Source organism: Trachemys scripta, chromosome 2 (assembly GCF_013100865.1).
Source record: "Trachemys scripta elegans isolate TJP31775 chromosome 2, CAS_Tse_1.0, whole genome shotgun sequence".
Lineage (NCBI taxonomy): Eukaryota > Metazoa > Chordata > Testudines > Emydidae > Trachemys > Trachemys scripta.
In genome coordinates this window covers 272,055,729-272,082,633 of record NC_048299.1, presented here as the reverse complement: position 1 = coordinate 272,082,633, position 26,905 = coordinate 272,055,729, and the positions used below count along the sequence as shown (strand labels likewise).

The 26,905-nt window shown below is 43.3% G+C and overlaps 1 protein-coding gene across 1 annotated transcript in view; it reads left to right on the top strand.

Annotated features, from left to right (window-relative positions):
• KCNK9 (potassium two pore domain channel subfamily K member 9) overlaps positions 1 to 23,112 on the top strand; it is a 118,870-nt gene extending 95,758 nt beyond the window's left edge. The window contains exon 2 of the mRNA XM_034759467.1: positions 21,405 to 23,112. Coding sequence (XP_034615358.1) covers positions 21,405 to 22,246 — 842 coding nt within the window. The 3' untranslated portion in view covers positions 22,247 to 23,112. The remainder of the gene's footprint in view (positions 1 to 21,404) is intronic.
• The last annotated feature ends 3,793 nt before the right edge of the window (positions 23,113 to 26,905 follow it).

Here is a 26,905-nt window from a genome sequence, read left to right as displayed (position 1 = left end):
ATCAGACACCAGGAGGAAGGTCCTGTGGTGAGAATAAGGAAGGTGTTTGGAGGAGGCCATGGGGAAGTAGCCCAGGGAGTTGTAGCTGTCATGCAGCTGTTACAGGAGGCTCTATAGACAGCTGCAGTTCACAGGGCCCTGGGCTGGAACTCGAAGTAGAGGGCGGGCCCGGGTTCCCCCCAAACCTCTCAATTGACCTGGACTGTGGGTTCTTCCAGAGGGGAAGGTCTCTGGGCTGTTCCCCAACCCACCAAGGTGAATCTCTGAGGCAAGAAAATCCGCCAAAAAGCGCAGGACCCACCAAGATAGAGGAGGAACTTTGTCACAACACCTAAAACATACCTCAGAAGTTTAGCGTGAACCGACCTGGACTAGGCTGCAGACACTGTACACACAAACCTCATGGGGCAAAACTGCTGAGTCTTGCACGGCTCTCATCAAAGGCTGCTGAGGAAAGAAAAGTGAAGCTTGGTAGCTACTGTGTATCTGTGTTTGAGTACAGGTGCCTATCCCCATGGTGAAAAGCTGCCTGGGCAGGGCCTCTTTAAAACCAAACACCTTCACAGTTACAGTAACGCAGTCACGCTAAGTCTCATACACAGACTTCAAAATACAGGCTGTGAGGCCAGATCTCCAGCCAGTGCAAATCAAAGTAGTTCCTCTGACTTTCAGTGGAGGTCTGATGACTTATACCAGCCAAGGGTCCGGCTCAGGGATTCAGAAATAGGTCCTTTTGCGATGCTTGTGAGCATGACTATAATTAAGAATCTGTGGTCTGCGTACATATTCCAGAATCTCTGCCAGGGTTAACCTTTCAGCTCACAGGACAGGCCACTCCCAGAGTAACCTGCAGACCTGGTAGTGATGTCATTCCATCTTCTGCGATTACATGTGCTTCTCTGTGGCTAGCGAGACAGGGAGGGGGCAATAGTGCCTGGAAGTTGCTTCCTTTTGTCTGTATGTCTCTGAAATAACCCACTCAAGTGCCTGATCTAACCAAGACACTGTTGCCTCTCATCCCACTCTAACAGCTTCATGATGCTCATCTTCTCTTAGCTTTGCTGTAGTTTGCTTGTGCAAATGTCGTTTAATTGTGTATCTGTAAATGCTGCCGGTCTGTCTCCTCTGCCAGGGTTGGCTAATTTTATTACCTATCATGCCAGAATTAATCCCCTCTGTGAAGATAAGGTAGATGTTTTATAGACAACTATTGTGATCATAGAGCAACTGTTGTATGAAGTGGTTATTAGCTATAAAGTTCCCCAAACTGCTGTGTGCTGCCTGGTGAGGTAAATGCCGGCAGTAGTCAACAGAGGGGAATGAAAGAGTGAGACCCAGGTGTGAGGGGGAAAAAAAGGGGGACGGAGAAAAGAGAACAGGAGAATGAGAGAGAGATGGGAACAGGCAGCAGAGAGCAATGAGAGAGAGAGAAAGAGAGAGAGAGTGTGTGTGTGAAGAGAACCGGGAATGGGAATGAAAGAGAAGGGACTAAGAGAGGGAATGGGACAAGAGAAAGAGAGCAAGAAAGGAATTGAGGTGAGGAGTAGGGATGTGGGGCAGAGGAGATCTATGTTTGAAGAGCAGTGCCTCCAAAGAGGATTTTTCCCTTTGGTGAGGGATATTTGCAGCTTCTCTGTCTGCTAGGCTATCCGTGATCCACCTACCTGATTAACCACTAGCGCTAGATGTTCTACTGCTTGTCGGGGTTCTGCCTCCGAGTCTTCCAAATCGAATAATGCTGGCATCTTTCAAAGGTAAAGGAAATATCTCCCACCTTATTATGCTGGGGCTGCTCAGTCAGTCACTGTGCGGTGCTCGAAATAGCTGCCTTTTCTGCGCAAGTGTTCAAGTACAATGATAGCAGCTCCATCCAGCAGGCCTGGACTCCTCAAAGGAAATAGAGACCCACAGTAAATGAGGGACTGTGCAAATTGCATCAAGCCTGGAAATGGAGCATTTACTTCAAAGCCTTGAAAAAAATCCTGCTGCTGACACAGTTAGGTTCCTTGACACCATGTTCCCTTTCTCGCCATTAACCCCATTAAGAGGTTTTTCTTTGTTACTCAGGGCCAAATTTTGAGAGTTGCTGAGCACCTGCAACTCTTGTTGCAATGAGGGTTTGGCCTAAGGCCGTGGTTCTCAACCAGGGGTATGTGTACCCCTGGGGTATGTAGAGGTCTTCCAGGAGGTACATCAACTCATCTAGATCAGTGTTTTTCAACCTGGGGATCATGAATCTGGGGTGTGTGTGTGTGTGTCACAGGATAGGTTGAGGGGGTCACAAGTGCAGGGCTGGCATTGTGGGTGTCAAGCAGGGAAATTGCCTGGGGCCCCACGCAACGGAGGGGCCACAAAGCTAATTAACATGCTTCAGCCCTGGCCAGCAGAGCTCGGGCCTCAGCCATGGGTGGCAGGGCTCAGGCTTCAGACAGGATCCTGAAAGGGATACAGTAGTCTGGAAAGGTTGAGAACCCCTGGCCGAAGGACAGTGTGGTATATCTTGGGGGCAGCGTTTGGGGGGTGGGGTTGAGCATGATGTGCACTTGCAGAATTAAAAAAGAAAAGATAAATATTTTTGCCTCTGATGGGCGGACTCTATAGCAAACACATAGAAGCATTGCTCCTTCCATATATACACCAGTTTCATAACTTGGGTGCCCTGCACACTCCCACAACTCAAACTTAACCTGCATCCCTCATGGTAGGTGTCTGTTCTGCCAGTCGAGCTGAAAGGGGGCCTCGCTCTGGCCAAGCTAGTTAGATGCAGGCTCAGCTAGTGTCAAGTAGAAGCCAAATATTCATATTTTACAGTCCCTCTCTCTGCCAGCGATGATATCATTGGTACTGTGCTGTGCAGCCTGAGGGAGAGCTCAGGGGACTAAATTGTGGGTTTGGAATGTCAATCACCAAGCCAAATTCTGCTGCCAGTCACAGTATTGCAAATCCTAAGTAACTTCACTGAATTTAGTGGGATCACTCTGGGTTTACAGAGGATGAAACTTAGAGGAGAATTTGGCTTCTAGAAATCAAAGAGGAAAAGACCTATTGTTTTATCTCACCCAATCTCCCTGTACATGCAGAAGTGGTCCCTATGTTTCACCCAAGTTAAGTTTAAATGTCCCGAGTGATGGGCTTACTCCATTGTCCTTGAAATTATTGCTTGGAACGTTTCCCTGTCAGACAGTCTTTCTTGAGAGTCAGTCTCAATGTTTACTTTCATTGTTTGATCCCATCCCTCCCAGACACATCCTCCTAGACACATTTCATTCTCTAGCTGTAAAGGGAGGATGAAAATGCCCAGCTTCACAGGCATTTTAAGAAGAATCGGGGCCATAATTTTGTGTGTGTTTGTACAGCTCCAAGCACAATGATTTGGGCTGCCAGGTACTAAAGCAATACAAAATAATAAATAATTGTGATAATCAATGCTGTCGGGCACCTCAGATATGACAGTGATGGATACCAGAAGGAAATATTTTGTCCATTTGATTTTTTTGGTCTACCTGGAACCCAGGAACTCTGAAGTGAGAGAAAATGAAAAATATGAGGTTAAAAAGATTAAGAGAATGGTTTTTAAAGAGAAAGGAATAGGTTAGAGTTTTGACCTAAACTTTGGAAGGTGGTTTCTTATTTTATCCCAGCCAGTTTGTCTATTCCTATTTGCTGGAAATGGAAAACAAAAATGATGGATTACTCTGCTTATGCCTAGTGAGGTACATTAAATGGCGTGTCTCACTCTGTTGCCTCCCATGAGCTTACAGTAGGTTGTGTGTGTCTGGCATGGAAAAGGCTTCATGTTTTGTAAACCCTAAAGAAGAAAGAAAAAACCCACTTGATTTGTTTCGTGTGAAAGGCTTTGCTGGTAACTAGAAGCATATTGGCAAAGTAGAACCCTCCTGGCATTTAGAATACCTAATTGGGATTGTCTGTCAGTTTTGAGATTCAATACTGCACATATCCTAGCCTGCATTCCATGGGTCATTTGCTGGAGAACAATTTGCAGTGTCTGGTTTGGTTCTTAGCCTTCACCTTCGAAGCATCAGAGCGCTGCTTTGTCTCCAATTAATTGTTGGGATAGTGGTCTGAAGTCTGATCTAATTTTTACTTGTTTTACACTACTATAAATCCATTAACATCAGTGCAGGTGCTCCTGATTTACACCAGATTAAGTGAGATCAAAATAAGGTTCCTTGAATGTTTACAGATGGCTCATTCTGGTCTAAATCCATTCAGATTACAATGATGGAGAAGTGGGTTCTGGATTCAAATCTCTATATCAACTTTTGCTTCCATTTTGATTCCAGGCTGGATCCCAAACTGGAAGGAGTCTGATTTTTCTGATTCTTGTTTGGATGCAGGTGGAACCTGGTGTTTCCACATCTGAGGAGTGTGAAAGATCTCACACAATTGACTATCTGAAATGATTTTAGTCAACTGAGGCCAAAATCTCATGACAACAGTTTAAAAGATCTCAAGGCTTCTCTACCTGGGGAAATTTACCAGCACTACTACACCAGTACAACAACCCAAGGGGACAATAGTGGCCTTTTTTCTGTTCTAAGCTAATTAAAAATGCTACGATTATTCTGAAGAAGAGTGTCCAGGTTAGACTAGTATCACTACAGCAATATAATTATACCAGCATACTAATGTCACTAGATGTTTCCATGTAGGTAAACTCTGATCTATAATTCTATGAATCCTGATTGGGTAAACCTAATCCAAACTTTACCACTGCCTCCTTGGCTCCAGTTATATATAAATAGAACAGATCAACCTTTTTCCATTCACTTTTTTTCAAAACAAAAATGCCTTTTTGATCAAAATTAACATTTTTGTGAAAAATGTTCATTGTGGTCAAAATATTTTTAAATAAAAGTTTTGAAATAAAACATTGCAAATTTTTTAAAAAATTGTGAACAGTTTTATTGTGGTTTTCCAATTTTTGTATTTTTTTTTTTTTTTTGCATTTTCTGGTTTTTGGGAGAGAAATGGGAGAGAGGAACCAACAAAAACCTTAAATTAAAAACCACAATTTTTTTTATGCTTTTTTAATAAAACTTTAAAAAATTGAACATTTTCTTTTAAAAAACAAAAAATGTAAAGAAGATTTTTGAACACAACAAAAATTGTTCATTTCATTCATGATATATACTTAGCTTTTTTTGACCCAGTTCCTTATGTAAATCTGATTGAATCACCATTGAGTCTTTATGCAGAGTGACCATGAGCTGGGCTTTGCCTGTCCGAGCACTGCTGCTGCTCGAGGCTAGGTACAGCTGCTGGGGAAACAATGACTGGTCTCACTGCGCAAGTACTCAGTTGCCCAGCAGTGCAATCTAGATTTGCCAGCAAGAGTGAGACTACTTTGGGAGATTTTCCTTCAGAGGAGGGTAAAATAAATTCTCTGACTGTTGACATGAGGGAAGCAGTCACTGATCTGGAGAAACTAGAACCTGGGACAGTGGTGTTTAATACCATTCCAGTAGCTGCAGGAAGCCTTTCAAAGCCTAGCGCTGTCTGCCCACTGGCTAGCTCTTGACCATGATCTTGAGCATAGTGACAGGATGGCAACAAAGAAGCAAAAAGTTAAAAAAGCAGCTTCCTCCAAACTGGGGGAAATTCAAGTGCTTGCAAATATTGGAACTGGCTGAGAACATAAGAATGGCCATACTGGGTCAGACCAAAGGTCCATCTAGCCCAGTAGCCTGTCTTCTGACAGTGGCCACTACCAGGTGCCCCAGAGGGAATGAACAGAACAGGTAATCATCAAGTGATCCATCCCCATCACCCATTCCTAACTTCTGGCAAACAGAGGCTAGGGCCACCGTCCCTGCCATTGATGGACCTATCCTCCATGAATTTATCTAGTTCTTTTTGGAACCCTGTTACACTCTTGACCTTCACAACATCCTCTGGCAAAGAGGTCCACAGGCTGATTGTGTGAAGAAATACTTCCTTTTGTTTGTTTTAAACCTGCTGCCTATTAATTTAATTTGGTGACCCCTAATTCTTGTGTTATGAGGAGTAAACAACACTTCCCTATTTATTTTCTCCACACCAGTCATGGTTTTATAGACCTCTATCATATCCCCTCTTAGTCCTCTCTTTTCCAAGCTGAAAAGTCCCAATCTTATTAATCTCTCCTCATAAGGAAGCTGTTCCACACCCCTAATCATTTTTGTAACCCTTTTCTGAACCTTTTCCAGTTCCAATAGCAGATGAATCTTAATGGTCTATTATCCCCATTTTACAGAGCCATTCTAGCCCTTTTGCTTTATGGTCCTCCTCACCCAGCGTGCTTAGAAGTGAACCCACCATTCCATTCCTTTAACCTAGTACTTGTCTACTCTAGGAAGTTTTGCTGCTTTAACTATATTGGTGTAGTAAAAGTGGCAAAACCCATTAATGTGGATACAGCTATACTGGTATAAAAGTGTTTATATTGGTATTGCTTATTTCCATTTGGGACGTGATATAAGATATACCAGTATAACGGCGTCCACACAAGACTTGTACTAATATCACACCCCAATAGTTATGCCAATATGGCTTTTCTAGTGTAGATCAGCCCAAGCCCAGTGAAGGGAAGTTACATAGCCTTTCCTTTAGCCTTCGTCTTGAATGTGGAAAGCCATAGCGTCTCTCTGAAAGCTGAGGAGACACCACACTCAAAATCTATGCATATAAAGACCTCTTCTCAGAGTTTGCAAAGATTGATTTTTTTTTTATCGGGGTGAAATTTATGGCGGCTACAGCAGTAAATAAAACAAGATAAGCCTGTAAATGCACTGGAAACTACCTATGAAGGCAATTGTTATGCTTTTATAAATCTTAGTTTAATTGAAAAGAAGGAGTCTACTAGAGAGAAAATATCAGTATCTTACAGAGATCATAGGCGAGCTCTGACCGCCTGTGACAGCCTCTCTTGCTATTGTATATTACCAGCCTGCTTCTCTCAAAGGGGGTTAACTGAATGTACTTAGTTTTACTAGGCTCCATAAGGCAGCTAGTGATGCCACACTACTTCCCACGGAAGACTATCAAGACTCATAGAATTTAAGGCCAGAAGGGATCATCGTTATCATCTAGTCTGACCTCCTGCACATTGCAGACCACAGAACCTCACCCACCTACCCCTGTAGTAGGCCCATAACCTCTGGCTGAATTACTCAAATATTGAATTAAAGGTTTCAAGTTACAGAGTTATCCACCATTTACTGTAGTCTATACCAGCAAGTGACCTGTGCCCCACACTGCAGAAGAGGGTGAAAACTCTCAGGGTTTCTGCCAGTCTGACCCAAGGGGAAATTCCTGACTGACCCCAAATTTGGTGATCAGTTAGTCCTGTGCATGTAGGCAAGACCCACCAGACACCTGAAAAAGAATTCGCTGTAGTAAACTCAGAGCCCTCCAAATCTGGTGTCCCATCTCGGTCTATTGGAGATATTTGCTAATGGCAGTCACGGATGGGCCATCTGTCATTGTAGGCAGTCTCATCATACCATCCCTTCCATTACATTATCAAACTCAGTCTTGAAACAAGTTAGATTATTTTCCCCCCACTTCTCCCCTTGGAAGGCTGTTCACACCTCTGATGGTTAGAAACCTTTATCTCATTTCAAGCTAAACTTCTTGGTGGCCAGTTTATATCCATTTGTTCTTGTGACAACATTGGCCCATAACTTAAATAACTCCTCTCCCTCCCTGGTATTTATCTCTCTGGTGTATAGAGAGCAATCCTATCTCTCCTCAGCCTTTGTTTTGTAAGTCTCTGTGGACTGCAGGAGAACCAGTAGGATAATGTCATCACAGCTACTGATGAAATGTTTAATGGAGACAGGAAGTGATTTTTATTTGACATTTAAAACATTCTGTTTCTTGGTTACTTTTGGCAACACATATTTAACTAGGGTCTTTAAGGGTCAACACCTGAGACCCTTTCAGTGAAAGCTTTCCAGATAGCTTCCAGTCTACATTTCTCAGACCAGTTAAAGATGGGAAGAAGCTCGATTCATTTGTAACTTTGCAGGGATCATTACCCCACAAGCCCCTGTATTCCGTCCTGAAAGTACTCACCCTCTTACTAAGACATACCAATCAAATGGACCTGCTGAGTTGTGCAAGACATGAGACACTTAGGCTCCTGCCTTTGTGAAGGGTTCCCAGCACATCACAATTGAATTCTGAGCAAGTTGAACTCTGTGACCCAGGGGCCTCTTGATGCCAAGTGACAGAGGGCACAGGGGTTGCACAGAGATTTACGTGGCTCCTCTGGGTTGAATATGTGCATAATAATTCACTAAAGGGTGGCATGTGAGGTCTCTACTGAGAGCCAGTAGCTCACTGGACATCGTAATGGTTGTGGAATGTGTGTACAGATAATATTTAAGGAGTTATGTGTCTAGACTGAAAGTTCTGTTGTTAAGACATGTCACCTCCTGGTCTCATACAGGGTTCATTTCAAATAGGAGGTAACACACGCTTATCCCTCTGTCTGGTCATGTGTGTGCCAGGCATCATATGTCTCACAGTGTATGCTCCGAGCTGAATTTCCAATTCAGCACAGTAGTCACATGCCCAGGGGCATTGGCGTTCTAGGGGCGCCTTACCTCTCTAAAACTGTGTGCAACATGAAGGTCAGCTGTAGGCGGGAGGAGGGGGAGGGACACTGAAGATGCCGTGCTGAGGGGTGCATAAGGTCTAAATCCAGCCCTGTGGATGCTTGAGCCAAATGCTGATTGAGTGATTGCAGAGGCTTTAAAAGAGGAAATTTACAGGAAGAAATAAACAGCAGGAGGGGATCGGATTTATGAGGAGGCAAGCTGACAGGGTGACTTGTCTCATGGACATAAGAGCAGAGCCAAGCCTGGCTGTAAAACATGGGAAGGACTTTGGGTGAGCATTGCTGTATAAGACAGGAAAGTAGCTAGTTAAGTCTAGGCTCTAGATTGTGTGTTATGATGTTATTTTATGTGTAACCATCTGTTTCCAATACTTTTACTTGCTATCACTTGAATTTCTACTCTTTGTTGAATAAACTTATATTTGTTTTCATTCTAAACATATCTCAGTGACGTGTTCAATGAAACAGTGATCCGAGGTGAAACAGGCATTATTATTGCCCTATATATATCTGATCAAGGGACAGAAATCTTAGTCTGCATCACAGATGTGCAGGGAGAGAAAGATTCTTGGAAAGCAGTGATGAAATAAGACCTAGCGGTGATAATGAATGGCAATTTCAGTATGAGTTTGTAATGCAATGGGATAGTTTAAAAAGACGTGGCCCTTTGGAGCTACAGAGGCAAAGTCATCATGTGACAGACTGTGTACATTGCTAGGAAAGATCCTGGAAAGATCCTGAAGAATTATAGGGAATTAAGAAAAGAGTAATAAGAATGCTCAAGGAAAGGATTTGCATGTGGGGAAAGTGTTAAAAACTACATTTGCATAAGTAAGCTAAAGCTGTAAAACATCTGATTTCAGTGCAGGATTGTGCCATGAATTCTTCAATATATAAAGCTTATTGACTATGGTGAGAGGCGATAACTATCTCAAGTATTTCAAGGGAGTTAAACATCAAGGAAGGAGAGAAATTGTGTCTGGGATATGGGGGTATAGAAGTAATAATTATGGGAAAAAGAAGAGAAGAAAACATAGCTGCATAGCAGAAAGACTTCCTGGTTGCAGGATCTATTGGACAGTGGACTAATCTCCTAAGGTAAATGGCAGAAGCCCTGTTATTGCAAACATTTAAACAAGACTCGACAAAGCCCTGGAGAATATACCGTACGGAACAGCCTGCATTTGGCCCTGGGAATGGACAACATGACGTAATAGATCTTTTCTTACTTGTCTCTATGATTCGCTTCAGTTTGAGATCTTGTTCTAGGCATGATTTGTCTTGGGAATGTCTGTGATGTGACCCATGGATCAAACCAGTGACATCTTCAGAGAAAGAAGAGGAGCAGCAAGTGGAGAGAAGGGATATAGGGGCGAAATATGAATTCAGCTTCCTAAAAGTGCTTTGAGCTCGTTAACAACAATTAGAACACCATCAGATGGAGGGAATGTGAGCTGAGTGGGGAAAAACTGGACTCAGAAATGCTCCAGGCCTGATTCTCCACTGCCCTGCATTCTGGACAGTCTTTTACATCAGTGCAAAGGGAATGTCAAATGCTGCCAAATCTGAATCCTAGTATTTTGCACCCACGCTGGCAAATGATGGCACAAGGTGCAAGGCAGTGGAGAATCTGGCCCTACCGCTGTAAATGGTTAAATAGCCCATACTGTGATGCACGCAAGTCTTCTGAACCCAGAGACTCACTGTCAGCTCCTTCCTTCCCTTTGCCATTGAATCCAGTGACTTCCCCCCATCCTGGTGACTGGAGGATCATTATTTTTATAAGAATCCAGCATGCCAGCTGGGCTGCTCTTCTAAGTCCCCCCGCGGTGTATACTGAGTCCAAAGTGAGCTTATCCTGGGAGGGCATCTGGCTGCTGATTTGCTGCATTGTTTATTTCTTTAGTAAGTTGCCCAGGCTCAGCTGTAGTCCTGACAAACTGTCAACAACTGACCAGCCGGAAATCCAGAGCAAAATAATGGTCGGCTTAGGAAAGAGTCAGGAAGGATGATCTGATTAGCAGCATTAAATTGACCCAAACCTCTGCCCCATCCCTGAAATGCCAGTGCCCTTGTACGGTTGGATAAAGGAATCCCCCCCCCCCCCCTCTTCCCAGCCCCTTAGTACTTGGAAGCTGCAGGCCCCACCGTGGTCGGTGCCAGGGCAGCACTACAGAGTCTCTAGGTGGGAGCCCTAGAATGGATGGAGGGGCTGTTGCTATTGACTGTTTATTTCTTTTTCGGAAGTAAATTGAAGTCAGGAGAAAGTTCCCTGGTGGACAGTCTGGGGGAGGCTGGTATCCTCGCTCCCAAGAGCAAGGTCAGCACAGGCAGTAGCACTGGAAGCTTTCCCTCATGGTGCCTCACGCTGGTGCTCAGTTCTGCCCTGGGGAGGCTAGTGTTGAGGGCACAGCTCAGTTGCAACACCCTTTCTGTTCAGGGCATGTCTGCAGAAAAGGTCAGCAAGATACCCGTTGTGATGGCTGTTCTGTCATATGGACTCTTGTCCTCTGGGAATGGTCTGAAGCCACCAAATAGCTGCTTTGCAGAAGTGACTACACAAGGCAGAGGAGAATCAGGCCCAGGGTGCAGCAGTAACAAATAAAAAAGGAGGTTCTGAGGATTAGTTTAATGTTCATTCCATGCTTTGAAGTGATGTGTTCATTATTATTGTGACTTAACAGAATACACTGCTTCTGTCAGCGGAGAAGTGTGTTCTACCGTGGCACCTGTGCGGAGCAGAGCTATTAGAGCACTTTCTCCTGCAGGTGTAGTTCCATCCATCCATCCCCGGGAAAGCGGCATTAATATTCCGTAAACTTTGCTTGGGATGTTGCACCAGCACTCCTTGGAGTCTGCCCTGTGTGGCTCTGGCACATATTGGATGATGGCCATAGAGAGGAAAAATGATGGACGAAACAGAATTGGCTTTGGAGTAGGCATTCAGCCTCAAAAGAGTATGGTGTCATGAAACATCCAAGCCAATCCTGGCTGCGGCACTGAGCTCTCAACAGTCCGAGTTCTATACGCAGCATCATGCCATTGGGGAGATGCAGCTACCACGTCTCCTGTGAGATAAAACAAAGAAGCTGCTGCTAGTCATGTCTGCTCTCATATGTGACAGGAGTTAGATGAGACAGCAAACACAATGAGAGGAATGGAGGTGAAACAGCAGGGGGAGAGGGGGAGAGAGAGAGCGCGCCAAATGAGAGAAACAGGCTCTGTGCCCTTAGTTTCCATAGGCTTCCTCTGAACTAACCTTGTCACTTGAAATATTTCAGATTAGACAAGACATTGGACAAAACACTAGTGGATATACGTAAGGGAGTCATTCTGCTTTGTCTGGGAGCTGGACTAGGTTATCTAACAGGCTTCTGATTTCTAGTACTCTAAGAACATTGTGTGAAAGAACAGATACATTGGCCTTTTTACTTATTAGGTTTTTTATTAAAGGGTAAAGAGAATTGTTGGCAGTCCCAGTTATTTCTTACCTTGTCAGTAAAAAAGAAAATGTACAAGATAATGAGATACAGCAGAATTGAAGCAATAGAGATAATGGGTTACAGCCTACAGTGCCCAGCATACTTACTATTACAAAATAGGTATCAATAATTTGTACCAGTCAAAATTTGTCATTTCAAAAAAATTTTAAACAGCCTTTTTTGAAAACAAAAATTGTCACAGAAAAATTTCATTTCTTTCCAAATGTTCTAGTTATATGATGAAAAACCAATCCTTCTCCCCGTTCCAATATAAATGTGTTTGGTTTTCAAAAATTGCATTATTTAGGTTTTGGTTTTTAATTGAAAAGCAAGATATTTTTATTTTTAAACCCTTTTTGGAAGTTGCTCACTATTTTCTTCCCATTTCTAATGGTTTGTTTTTAACCAGTTCATCTCACTGGCTCCATCTTTCCTCAAAATACATTAGTTATTTACCTACAAGGCCACATTGTCTGACCTGCATGTATGCACCCCCTGAATGCATGGCACGGAGTAGGGTGAATGCTGCCTTTAAAGCACTATTTGCAATTGTTTCCTCTGGAGGCTGATCCATCAAAGACCCACGGGTGAAGCAGGGGTGGGCTGTAGGTGGGGGCTGCGTGCGCTGCTTGCATTGACCACCTAGAAAAGCACTGGGAAGTCTACTCAAAGGCAGTCCCATCTCAGGGAATATACAAGGACCTCTGAATTTTGCATGCAATACTCCATCTCGATAGAAGTGGACCTGTAGTCTATATGGTCTACAGCCCCGTGTTAAAAAAGAGTTTGGCTTCACTTGGCTTCAATTTACACACATTAAGTGTTGCCCTCAAGCCACTGGTAAATATCAGTGTGGCCAGCCCAGTCCTAGACCAAATGATGGTGCCCGAGGCGAGGAGCGTCTTTGGCGCCCCCTCTCCATTTGTTAAACTTTTGAATACCTTATTTCTATTGCATTTGTAGCCCATTTCATGACTTTGATGCATGATTTGCATGCACAATTTATCCCTGTCATATAAGACAATACATGTGCATGCTAGGATCTGTACATCTGTATTTATTCATGCTAACAACAAAAACTGCACTTTGAGCTTGGTGGCCCCCAAGCCTGGCACCACAGGTGGTCACCTGGGTTGCCTGCCTCTATATCTGGCCCTGAATGTGGCCCTTGGTGGGGCAGTACCCAAAGATTGTCTAAGAAATGTATCTTCCCACCAAAGGCAGGCACAGCAGTTGAGATCAGGTGGGGCTATTGATTCATGGAGTTCTGCTTAGCACTGTGCAGCAGGTTTTCTTGGTTGATGGCCTGCCCCTGTTATTCCCCCCAGCTGTCCAGAAAAACCTGTTTTTGGCTAGCTTTACTAAGCAACAGAAGCATTATTTATTTTCTCAAGTGTCTGTTTAAGTGCCTGTGTTCTTTGCTGCTCACCTAACAAGAAGTCTATTAATATGTGTGTGTGACAGTCATGGCAGGGGTATTCATGCCACCACTTATCGTGCGTAGCACATGTACATTACATGGATTGGAAATGTTGGCACTTAGGGCATCTTGTTGCTACACAGAGATATGTGAAAGAAAACAATTACAATAACTAGACAGGCCTTGCTAAAACAGAAGGTACAAGTTTCATAAGCCAGGGAAGATCTAGGTAGCGAAGATTCTGTGCAGTGAATTTAGGCCATAACATGAACTAAAAGTGCTTGAGGAAACAAGATTTTGAAGAAACCAGCCCGTGACTTGAAGAGGACAGGGATGTGCTGACACAGCAGCCATTATCTATCTTTTGAGGGAATGTTTCATCTCTGCTGCTTTGCTGTCATCTGTTCAGTTTGCTGGCAGGCGTTTGATTCAGTCTCTCCGATTTGCTTACAGACATTCCTGCTCCTGGGGTAATTTTGTAGGCTGAGGTAGTTAACTGTCTCATGACTCATGATGTACAGAGATCTGGCTTGGCCTCCCGCCCTCAAGAATAATGGCTCAGGCTGGCACCTGACATATAACTTAGCCGATCAGAGGAGAAGCAGCCCATTCCTCCTGCCTGTTACATCCCTGCCTGTCTCTTGGAGGGATCCACAGATCCAGCCAAGTCTCTGCTGAGGCTCATTTAAACTTGTTTTATGTGAGCAACTTAAAAACGTGATTCAAGTTCAACAAGAAAGATTCCCAGTGAAAACAAAGCCACACAAGTCACCTTCTGCGCCCTGTGGACTCTGATATAACATGAACTATTCGGTGTAATTTCCAAACAGGTATAGTAGCAGAGGAAAGATGAGCAGTTGTTATAAACTGAGCCACCCTCATACAAGGTATCTTCATAGGGGATACCTCTAAGATTTTGACACCCACCCCCAGAGATGAAAGTAACACAGACGACTTATGGTCCCTCTCGGCAGGGCTGCTGACAGGGGTGGGGGTGGGGTTGGGAAACTTTAACATTGGCTGCATATGGGCCAGTAGCAGCGGCTACTTCTTGCTGGTACGCTGTACCGGCCTACTTTTACATAAAGGTTGCAGTGGACTTTCCCCAAACTCTGCAGGGTTCCTATCTGTGACAATGACATCTTCACAGCAGTGTGTGATATCGCCACATGTCACCACGTCACCCTGTAATGAGAGAGAGAGCCATTGTGTTGTGGTGTATGACTTTAGCAGCTGCATTTTATATGGGCTGAAGGTGGACAATGCGTGTGTTTGGGAGACCAGAGAGGAGGATGTAGCAGTAGTTGAGACAAGATATAATGAGGGCTTGAACCTGGCTGTAGGAAGGGAATGAAAAGGGTGGATCCTGGAGATGTTCAGGAAGAAAAAGGCAGCAAGATTTGGATATTGTTGTTTTGTATTTATTTGTATTCCTGCAGTGCCTAGGAGCCTTGGTCATGGTCCAGGACTGCATTGTGCTAGGTGAGGAACAAAAAGATGGCTTGGATACATGGGACAAGGGAGAGGGAGGAGTCAAAAGTAACTTCCAGACTGTGTGCTTGAATGCCAGGGAGGATGGCTATATTAACAACACATCTTTCATCCACATGAACCAGACTCAGAGCACAGATCAGATGGAGAGCTGCTGCTTTTCTGACAGGAATCTGATTTGTTTACCTTCTTTTCTCTGGGTGGCTGAATAGCTTAGTTGGCTTGGATATCACTCCAGTCATCACTGATATGCAGCTACATCTGGGGTGGAACGCAGCAGCTATGCTACGCAACAGACAGGGAGAGTAATAACTCCATCGGAAACTTGGAGGGGAAATTTAATTCAGCAGAATATAATCAAACAGGAAGGTAGCCAGGAATTGGGATTAGCCCTCCAATCTTGCAGAAAATTGCCTGGGATGTTTAATAACTTCAGGTGGTCAGAAGATGGGAAAGATGGGCGCTCCAGGAGCACAGCGCCACCCAGCACCATGTTGGGTCACTGGCTTATGTTGGCATCTAGGGAAACTTGTCCTCACACAGTACTGCTTCCTCCAGCACACGGATTTTCCTTGGATGTCTCCCATCCAATAACAATCATGCCCCATCCTTTTAAAAAGAGCTCCAATGAGCGCACAGCCTGAGGTGTTATGGCAGTGGATGATAACATTGCTGAATAAATGGATTTCTTCACTGAAAGGCTGCCTGGGAAAAAGAACGGTGAACCCCTTTGATTCGCTAACGGGATTAACACCTTTCTCCACTGGTGCTGGGAAGCCCTTTGGGCCATAACAGTTTGCTGTGCTGGTTTTGGGCAGGGCCTGTTACTTACTGTCATTTTTTTAAATCATTGGCAGCCCTGAGGACTGAAATCTGCCCAGAACAAATGTGTTCCACGGACGGCAGCAGTGCACGTTTCTATGCAGTGTGCCTCCAGCCCGAAGGGGTCATCTCTATGGGCAAGAAGAGAGTTCAATCACCATGGTTCATTCAGTCTTCGGCCTGTCTTCTGAGAATACCGGCTGTGATAGTGCTTTCCTTTAAGCCCACCAGCTCCCTTCACACCTGCCACTGAGCAGATGGGAATGGCTTTTGGTCACAGCAAGCCTGGTAGCAGAGCCAACTCCAGAGCCCCCTTGCCAAACCCTGACGTCGACCGGTTTCATCTTTACAATGACAAGGATGCGGCTTCCTCTCCCTTCCATTTGAAGTGGTGGCGCTGAAGTCAGAAAAGTGCCGGTAATTCTCCAGGGCACTTTCCCTGATGTCGATAAACCTCTGACGTGAACCTGTGACATCAGCTTGGCTTTTTTTATCTGAATTATGCCTCCCTGTCTGAGCTGAAGATGCCATCATTCCCGTTTCATGATCTGCCTTGCGGAGCTGCAGCCAGAATGAGTAAGAAAGGGTTGAGTCACGGGGCTGGCGCAGTTCATTTTTTGCACATGCTGTTGTCAAAGAAGAGACGGCCCGGTGAGAGATGCCAAGTGTCCGTCACTGCAGTGAATGATATGAGAAGGAAAGAGGCAATAAATCCTGCTCCCCAGAGGAAACAGTTCTCCCCCTGACTAACACTGAGAGCTGTGCTGCTTCAGGACTCGAGATGGTCTAAAAACTGAGTGCAAATGTGAATGAACCTAGCAGCTCTGCAGCTTCCCCGTGGGTTTGACACTGATTACAAATACCAAATAGCTTGTTGTCTGTACGTTTCATTTTTGATAGGATGATTTGGTAAGCCCTGACCATGTGCTTGGTCTGGTACGAGGGCCTAGGATGCAGCCACACCTGTCCAAAGAACTGAGAGCACAGGACACAGTACAGACACAGACTCTGTGCCCTGGACTGCTAATGGTCTAAATGGGGTGGCCACAGTGTAGACATGCTGCACTGGGAATGTTTAGGATTTGTTTCCCTTTTAATTTATTATACCAATTATCATTGACTTGTTTATTCCAGGTGATAAGATGCACAATCTCAGTTACATTTCATTGTTTGCTTAGTGCTGGTGCTTTAATACTCCCAGCTGTCCTGGGAGCATCTGTCTTCTCACAGGAACTCAATGTGATCCAATGGAATTCACCTTGTTGGATAAGTGGGACTTTAAGATGCCAATACCATGTCTGTACTACTCTTTTAGAAGCTTGAAAGGAAAGTAACCAAGTATTTCTCCCTGACTGGACAGTGCTGGCCTCAAACTAAGTGGGTTTTCTTTTCCCTTATACTTAAAAGGGCACAAGCAAGCAATGGAACAGCCAACTTAATGGAACAAAGCAAGTTGCCTCAAGCCTCCCAAGTTATACTCTGCTAAGAACAGAGCAAACAAGAGTGTTTAGATCTCGCTGGTTTTCCAGAATTGTCCTTAGTGTGCTGTTGAGTACCAGAGGCATCCCTCAGAGCCAGCAAAGAAGAAAATAACTCAGTGACCCATTTGGGATGAGGCTGTGGTGACCCGAGTCTCTGCCTCTCATGACTAAACCTCTCAACCATTCTGCATGACTGTTGGGGGAACCGGACACCTCCATATTGCCTCAGCTGTAGCTGGGGAGGAAACTGCAATTGACACAGATTGGCTCAAAACAGGGATAACACTTTGAGACACGACATGTTCCTCATGCCTGACTTTTCCTTCTCCAAACCAGGACACAACTGAAGAATCCCATCGGTGAAGCCTAAGCAAGCATCTGGGCATAACAGGGAAAGAATGGGTACGGAAGCCACTTTGTTCCCACCATTCAAGGTGACAGTCATTTGTACACCCCCTGTTCCATCTGGTAACGTCTCTTTAAATGTTAGGGATCACTCTCCCAGTCCACCAACTCAGAGATGTCTGCCTGCTGTAACCAGGTCCTTGCATTTTGCCATTCCAGATACTGCAGTGATGGGAGCCTTCTAGATACCTAGATAGATATGGCCCTGCTCCAAGTTAAGGCTCCACGAGTTGGGCTTCTCTACTGTTTGATCCTACTGCTCAGCTGAGCAGAGCAAAACCTCTTTCCTCTATCTGCTGCTCATCTCCCAGGCACATCGAACTTGCTCACATTCAGAATAAGCAGAAATTCTAACCTGGCAGAAGGAGCTCCACTCCCTGATGTAGACATGGTGTGTCACCTTTATGGACCTCTTCTCCTTTCTTGTGGATGCCCAAGTCCCCTGGTTTTCTTCAGTCCCTTAGCTTCTTAAGTGGATGTCTTCTCAATATCATGGTCCTAGGGTCCTCTGCATAACCTTCACACCCTTCTCAGGGTGGTGAAAATGATCTAAGTTGAAAACCCAATACCATGTGTCTTGCATCTGAAGAAGTGAGGTTCTTACCCACGAAAGCTTATGCTCCCAATACTTCTGTTAGTCTCAAAGGTGCCACAGGACCCTCTGTTGCTTTTTACAGATTCAGACTAACACGGCTACCCCCATGTGTCTCTAGACACCCTGTTTAGGCAGTAGGGTGACCAATGTCCCGATTTTATAGGGACAGTCCTAATGTTTGGGTCTTTTTCTTATATAGGCTCCTATTACCCCCCCACCCCATCCCGATTTTTCACATTTGCTGTCTGGTCACCCTAGTAGGCAGTCATCTTCTGCTACTGAAGTGGTCGCTTGTGTCCACCGAGGCTTGTTGTAAGTAAAACCCATCTAGTTGGAGCCTGACCTTATCCACTGGAGAAACATTATTTACAGGTAAGAAAAACTGTTTATCCTCCACTTTCTTCTGGCAAACTTTGATCCCTCTCTGGCTTCTGACATTGGGCCTCTGAGTGAGTTTGAAATTAAAAGGGACAGTGTCCCATTTTAAATTTCAGACCTACATTATTAAAACTTAAAGGACTTAACTAATATCATTTGCTTGTTGCTGATTTACAGTGTTTATGGCTTGATTCTGCACCACTGAAACAAATGAGTTTTGCCTTTGCTTTGTAAAGTTCAGAGCATTTCACTGTTAATCGCTGAGGTCAGTGCCACAGAGCTACGTATGCTCCAAGGCCTTGTCTGCACTAAAGAAATGCTCTTTGCCTAGCACTCATGAACCTATTTTAAGGGTCTGATTCCATCTCAATAAAAAAGGCCTTTTCTGTTCTACGTGTTTATGTTCAAACTGTGATATAACATATCAGATTGTATAAACCTACACTGATGCAGTGAGTAGGGTCTAATGGCTAAAGTTATATAGTAAGCATTCTCTTTCTAGCTGTGTGACCTTGTGAGAAGTCACCATCTATCTGTGCTTCACCTTTCCTACCTGCAAAATGGGGCTACGAATGCTTCTCTATCTCACAGGGATATTGTAAGTGAATTAATTACTGGGTCTGTAAAATACTTTGAGAAACTCGGATGGAAGATGCTCTGTAAGTGCATAATATTAATTTATTATAATCTTCCTAAATTGTCTCTCTGGATCCTTACGGAGTGGGATTGGACAATTTCATAGGAAATCTTTTTTCATCCCTAACCATTTTCTTTAGAGCCCAAAGTGAAAGCTGTTTCTACCAACTGCCATCTCTGTCACCATCTGGAAAATCACATTTTCTGAAGCTTTCCTCCTCTTTATCAGCTGTAACTAAAGCTATAAAATGGGAAGATGTCCTTGCTTTAATTAACACCCCTGTAGTTCAAAAGCTGATCTTAGTAATGAGAGGCAATTATAGCCTTTATTGAGGGATAGTCAGGTGGAACAAATCCAGCATCAATCTATGGGAGGCATTTATTCCCCCAGGAAATTTGGAAGCTGCTCTTTGTAAAGAGCTGAAAACAAGGTCTGGTACAACAGGTGAATCAATTTGTTCTTTCTGTAATCTTAAAAATAACTTGTTTCTATTTTTTTTTTTTGCAGACTTGTTTTTATATCCCCATCCAGCTGCCAGCAACTAGCAGTTGAGTTAATAAAGGTTGTTACTGGCTCTTTGAAGATGTAGTTTCTAGTTGTTGTTTCTTTTTCTAGACCAGTGTTTCTTTCTACTTTGCATGGGATTCAGTACTGAGTTCGGGTGAAAGTGCATTACTAGCTCATCGCATCAGTAGCCAAGTGCAGGACAATTTACTACCGTTACCAGCAGCAGTGTAGCTAACTAACTACTAGTTGCATTTCATACTGTGCACACTGCAAATGGGTAGTTTTGGGGCCAAGAGTCTGACTGAAAATATCCGAGTAGGGCTACAGTATCGATTGGGGAAATGTCAAAAGAAATTCACTCCTGTGTGGAGGGCCAAGAGACCATTTACATTCCTATTTGGAGGGCTTAAGTGGAAAATAGGTGGTGAGTAAGACCTTGTGCAATCTCTCTGCATGGGAGTGAATTTCACACTTAGAGATTAAATTCAGTCTGGATAAGTATCTAAAAGTTGAGACCTTTATCCCGTTTGGTTTGGGTAGGTTCTCCCTCAATGCAAACCAGTTCTCATATCCCTACTAATATAACATGAAACATTCCACATACCCGGTCCTGGACTCCCTGAGTCACCTGATATAATGATAGTTCCAACCATTTCTAGTAATAATAGAAGGATCTGAGTCAATTGTGCATTCCTCTATAATTAAAAATTGTGCAAGCCTTAACCCTCCCCTCAAAACCCTACAGTCTTCCAGCAATGAGTGTCTTTCACAGGGTCCCTAGGAGAAGCTTGTTAAAATTCCACCAACAAACTGGAGAGAGGTTTGGGATGGTTTCTCTACCTCTGATGGTTCTCTGGATACTGCTGAATCACTCCTGCCAGAGAATACTTACCTTTGAGGCCATCAAAATCCCCTGCCTTTGCAATGGACCAGATTCCAATGCCAGGTATCAGGTGTGTGTGTGTGTGGTTTTTTTGTTTTTGTTTTAAATGCCCTGGTGAAGACAACCATTTCCAGTTATGGAGGTTGAATGTTATGCTATACACATAGTAAATCCTTCAGGAAGGAAGTGAAACTTCTCCAGCAAATGAACTCTGTATAATTTTGTTTGCCATTAAGCAGTGTTGCCACTCTTCTTGCTTGCTTACAAGGACAAGGCTTTTATTTAAATTGGAACACAATGGAATAGATTCTCCATTCCCTCATCCAGTCTTCTCCTCAGGCATATGCACACCTAGGGTTTTCGCTGGCTTTGGGAGCCCCCTGTTACAATAGGGCAGTTCATCACTGCAGTGTTCTCATGAACTCCCAGGCTGAACACTTCCACTGCTGCAGCAGCAAATAAGTCCTCATTAATGTAGGAGTCACTTGTGCCTTCCAAAGACTTTGAAAGAGGTGGCTTTGACTTCTCCAGAAAGAGTATTATGCCTGGGGAAGACGTGGGTGTTGACAGGGCGCTTGAGTTATTTTTGTTAATGATTTGCGCTGCCGGTATGATGAGGAATCTTTACGAATTCCCCCTCCTTGCTGACTCTCCTATCTTTTCCTTTTCTTCTCCAGGTTATGGACATGCCGCCCCAGGGACGGATGCCGGGAAAGCCTTTTGTATGTTCTACGCTGTCCTGGGGATCCCACTGACGCTGGTCATGTTCCAGAGCCTGGGCGAGCGCATGAACACCTTTGTCAAGTACCTCCTGAAACGGATCAAAAAGTGCTGCGGGATGAGGAGCACTGATGTGTCCATGGAAAACATGGTCACTGTGGGTTTCTTCTCCTGCATGGGAACCCTCTGCATTGGAGCAGCAGCCTTTTCCCAATATGAGGAGTGGAGCTTTTTCCATGCTTACTATTACTGCTTTATAACATTGACTACGATAGGGTTTGGCGACTATGTGGCCCTGCAGACCAAAGGGGCCCTCCAAAAGAAGCCACTCTACGTGGCTTTTAGCTTTATGTACATTCTAGTGGGGTTGACAGTCATTGGGGCATTTCTAAATCTGGTTGTTCTCAGGTTCTTAACCATGAACAGTGAGGACGAGAGACGGGATGCCGAGGAGCGGGCATCCCTGGCAGGGAACCGCAACAGCATGATTATTCACATTCAAGAGGACGCCCAGCATGTTCGGCCACGGTACAAGGCCGAAGTAACAGACCTTCAGTCAGTTTGTTCCTGCATGTGTTACAGGTCCCACGAGTACACCAGCCGGATGGTGTCTCACCAAAATTCGTTCAGCTCCAAGCTGAATCCTCAGTACTTTCACTCCATCTCTTACAAGATAGAAGAGATCTCACCAAGCACATTAAAAAACAGCCTTTTCCCATCTCCTGTTAGCTCCATCTCACCTGGGTTGCACAGCTTTACAGATAACCACAGGCTGATGAAAAGGCGAAAGTCCATTTAAAGTGATTTGTCTTTTGCTTTACTTGTTTTCCCCAATTACCTTTTTTGTTTCTTGAGTGAGACGGAGCGAGGCCAAAGGGAATAGAAAAAGCCAGTCCTCCTCTGAGACTCAGCTCTTGAGCATGAAGCATGGATTAATTCTGTTCCAGCAAAGTATGCCTTACATTACCCCCTCGGTGGATTTCAGAGGATTCGAGGTGACATGAAGTGGGTACCAAATCCAAAGTTGCACACAAAGCTGGGAGCCTTCATGTGCCACTGGCACTCCTGACCTAATAAACTATTTTCCTCTCAAGCAGGTCGCTGTGTGCGTGTGCGCGTGTGTGTTGAGCGTGTGTGTGTGTGCAATTCCACAACTAGTGCCATGTGACAAAAATGCATCAGGTATTAATTTTTTTTCCCTTGAAGCAATTGTGTTCCAGCCTGCTTTTAACTTTTAGACTGCTTCCAAAAGAATAGGGGACGGGGGAGCCAATTTGTTTTGTTTTTGCCAAGTCAAGCATGTGTCATAAGCAGTCAATATATCAGGTGTATCATGATCAATTTTTGAATGCTAGATTTTAGATTGTATTAACATTAAAAAAAAAGGGGGGCAGGAAAAGATGGATCATTTTAGCTTGCCAGTTCAAAATTAAAAATAAAATAAAATAAAAATAAAGCATGCACTTTGTAAAACTGGTATGCATTATAAAAAAAACACAAGAAAAACTAGCAATGGAATTAATAATCAAAAGCAAATAATATAATTGATTTCACTACATTTACTTTCACCATTTGCTACCGTTCCAACAATTTGTTGTGCAAGTAGAATTTTTTAAGAGAAATTGGGGAAATTGTTGGAACTATAGAGTTTTTTTTTTGTTACTTTGCTCTTATTTATAAAAATTATTATTATTATTATTATTATGAAGGCTATTATTTTATTAATTTTTTGTGCAGCAACTACCTGCATGAATAGGAATTATATTTTTTGGAATGCTTGGATGAGGATGGGTATAAATAGGCGGATGTATATTTTTTTTCTTATATAATAGTGACAAGGCATTCCTTGTTTTAAATAAATAAAAAAAATGATGATGATGATTGTCTCCAAATGCTTTTGATTTGTAAATAGTGGGAAGCCTTTGTTGGTCTCAGGAAGAATTCAAGGAACAGTATCTTGATCGTTTTTGGCCTACTGGGAACTTGCAGTAGTAGATCTGGTCTTGCTTTTTGGCTAGTCTGAAAGGCAGAAGTATGTGCCTGTATGTGGCAAGAACAGTTGCACTCCGGTGTTTTGAAGGGTTATACCGGGAGCAAATTGCATTAGCCAGATGGAGTGAAGGCTGATGATGTCACAAGTGAAATTTTTCCTTTGGGATCATTCGTCACCCAACTAATGATTTGAACCAAACTGACTTTACAGAACCAAATTCTAGGTCCTGGTCCAACTCCCACTGATGCTAGTGGAAGTTTGTAATGATGAATGCAAGCAGGATATGGTCCATTGGGAGTTTTGTCTTTGTGTTCAATGGAGGCAGGATCGGGACCCATATCAGGGTACAGTGATGTGTCTGAATTAATAATCCTACCTTTTAAAATGCCTTCAGGGTTAATTCAATGTACAAAAAAGGATTATCTATCTGGCACAAATCATCTCTCTTGCTGATTACACTAGCATATACTTTCTATATAAAAGCAATAATCCCCCATATATAGTTCTAAGTGTATCTGGATAATATGTTTTCTCAAATTCATGCAAACCTCCATTTCAGATCTGACCTCAACAGCTGTGTGCACCTATGGGATGTTGATTGCCTTCCTATGGTTTATTTGTCAGGGGCATTAATGGGCAGAAGATAGTAATGACCTCTACTTTCAACTCTCTTCTCCTGGCTTTTATCATTCAGTAAAGTCAGTCTGTAATTTCAGTGTGTTAACACACAACTATCCACAGCTTTGAAAGCTTTCTATGACTTCCTCTTCTGGGAATTTCTGCAAAATCATGCTGGTATTGCACACTAAAACCTCCCATAACATGCGTGAAATACTAAACTAGAGTTTTGAGTGACCATGACACCGAAATGAACATTTTAGCCTAATTTATGGGAAATATGTTTTTATTTAGTGTTAATGGGTACTGTGTGTACATAATTAACAAGCCTACCAGTGACATGCTCTAAGTACCCAATAGACTCTAAGACTTAGGATGATGTTAGAAGCTTTGAAACCAGTAGACATTTGGAAAGCAGTCTTAACATTCTGTGATCCACCTCTATGATCACCAGCTAGACATCTGTTTCAAGACATGAGATCTACTGGTCTTCTGAGACTCACTGTTACATATATTTTTGTTTGTGATGCTATTCTAAGAGCCTCCCAAAAGTGAAAATGATTGTGGTCCTCTTTTGCTACTAAGGAATAATCTGTATGTACACAATGTGCATATGTGGTGTATACATTAGGAATCCAAGAAAATCAACAAAAGGTTTAGTTTCACAAAGCTCTGAACGTTCAAATTCTGCCTGCCTTTGAGGGGAGAATTTGGCTTGGAGAACTTTTTTCAAAAAACTTGAAAAAGTTTTACAAATGTTGGATTTCTTTTATTGGGGGGGGGGGGAAATCTCTTCTCGCCAAATGGAACTAAATTGTCAAAAGTTCTACAAGGTTTTGAATTCTAGAAGTTCAATGTTTGTAATGTGTTCTAACTGAGAAGTTATAGATTCTCCTGTCTGAAGCTAGACAAATTCAGATGAGAAATAAAGTGCACATTTTTAACAGTGAGGCAAATTAACCATTGGAACAGCTTACCTAGGGAAGTGGTGTGTTCTTCATCATTTGAAATCTTTATATCAAGACTGTCTGTCTTTTTAAAAGATATGCAACAGCTCAACCAGAAGTTATGGTTTTGATCCAGGAATTACTGGGTCAAATTCCTATGGCCTGTGTTATGAAAGAGGACAGACTAGATAATTATAACACTCCTTTTTAACCTTAAATCTCTGAATGTAAAGAGAGAATGTGAGTCTTGGGGGACACTATTTAGACAGAGGGTATCTATGTGCCTTAGGATATGTTTTTCTGCCTGAAAGATCTGTAAATCTGTCCAAAATCTTTCTGGTATTCTTACCTTAAATACGATCTTCATGTCTTTGTTTACATTTTGAAACCATCCCTTCTATACAATCTTTATAAGACCCCTTTTGTACGAGCACTTGTAGTATAGTTAGCTGAATCCTCTTGTCTGTGCATTCATCCCCCTCTTGAACGCGACAAAAATGTCGGCGTGTATTTTGTGGTACACTCTCTGATGCTGGGTGACAAGAAATGCTTTGGGTAGAGAAAACAGGGGACAATTGAAGGAGGCAGTCCCAGAATCAAGTAGTAAATGTAAAGCCATGGGGATATAGCTGACCCTATGCCTCTTCCTGTGGGGGAAAGGGAGATATGACCGGGGCATAAACATGTCCAGGTGATTTCCTGGTAGCTGGCACCACTTAGAGCAGTCCATACACTGCTCTAAGTCTGCCTAGGGCCCAGGCCCGTGTATATTGGTGTAGAATAAAGGGAAGTATGAAGGTAGTTTAAAGCCACCTTGGCACTATGCCTCCTTGAACGGTGGCAATTGCTCTTCAATTGCAGCTCAAACTCTGGGTCTTTTTGTGAACATATTTCAGCCCAAGGGTTATATTCACACACTATTTGTTGCCCGGCTATTTTTAATTCTTCACGATTAGTTATTTACGGAAACAGAGAGGTAGTAATTGATGACCTGAAGAAGGCTGAGGTGTTTAATGCCTATTCTGCTTCAGTCTTTGCTAAAAAGGTTAATGATGGCCAGATACTCAGCACAATGAATATTGACAAGGAGAAAGGAATGCAAGCCAAAATAGGGAACAAACAGGTTATAGAATATTTAGATAAATTGGATGTATTCAATCCAGCAGGGCCAGATGGAACTCATCTGAGGGTACTTAAGGAACTAGCTGAAGCAAGCTCAGAACCATTAGCAATTATCTTTGAGAACTCAGAGAGGACAGTGAGGTCCCAGAGGACTGGAGAAGGGAAAACATAGTACCTGTCTTTAAAAAGAGGAACAAGGAGGACCTGGGGAATTATATACCAGGCAGTCTAACTTCGATACCTGGAAAGATACTGGAACAAATTATTAAACAATCAGTTTGTAAGGACCTAGAGGATAATAAGATTATAAGGAATGGCCAGCCTGAATTTGTCAAGAACAAATCAGGCCAAACCAACTCAATTTTCTTCTGTGTCAGGGTTACTGGCCTGGTGGATGGGGGGAAGCACTAGAAGTGATATATCTTGATTTTTAGTAAGGCTTTTGATTCAGTCCATGTGACATTCTCATAAGCAAACTAGGGAAATGTGGTCTAGATGAAATTACTGTAAGGTAGGTTTGCAAATGGTTGAAAGACCATACTCAAAGAGTAGTTATCAATGGTTTGTAATGGGCTTAATCTGCAGCAAGGGAGATTTAGGTTAGATATTAGGAAAACTTTTCTAACTATAAGGGAATAGGCTTGCAAAGAAGGTTGTGGACTCTCCATTATTGGAGGTTTTTATGAATAGCTGGACAAACACCTCTCAGGGATGGTCTAGGTTTACTTGGTCTTGTCTCAGCACAGGAGGCTGGACTTGATGTTTTATTAAAGTCCCG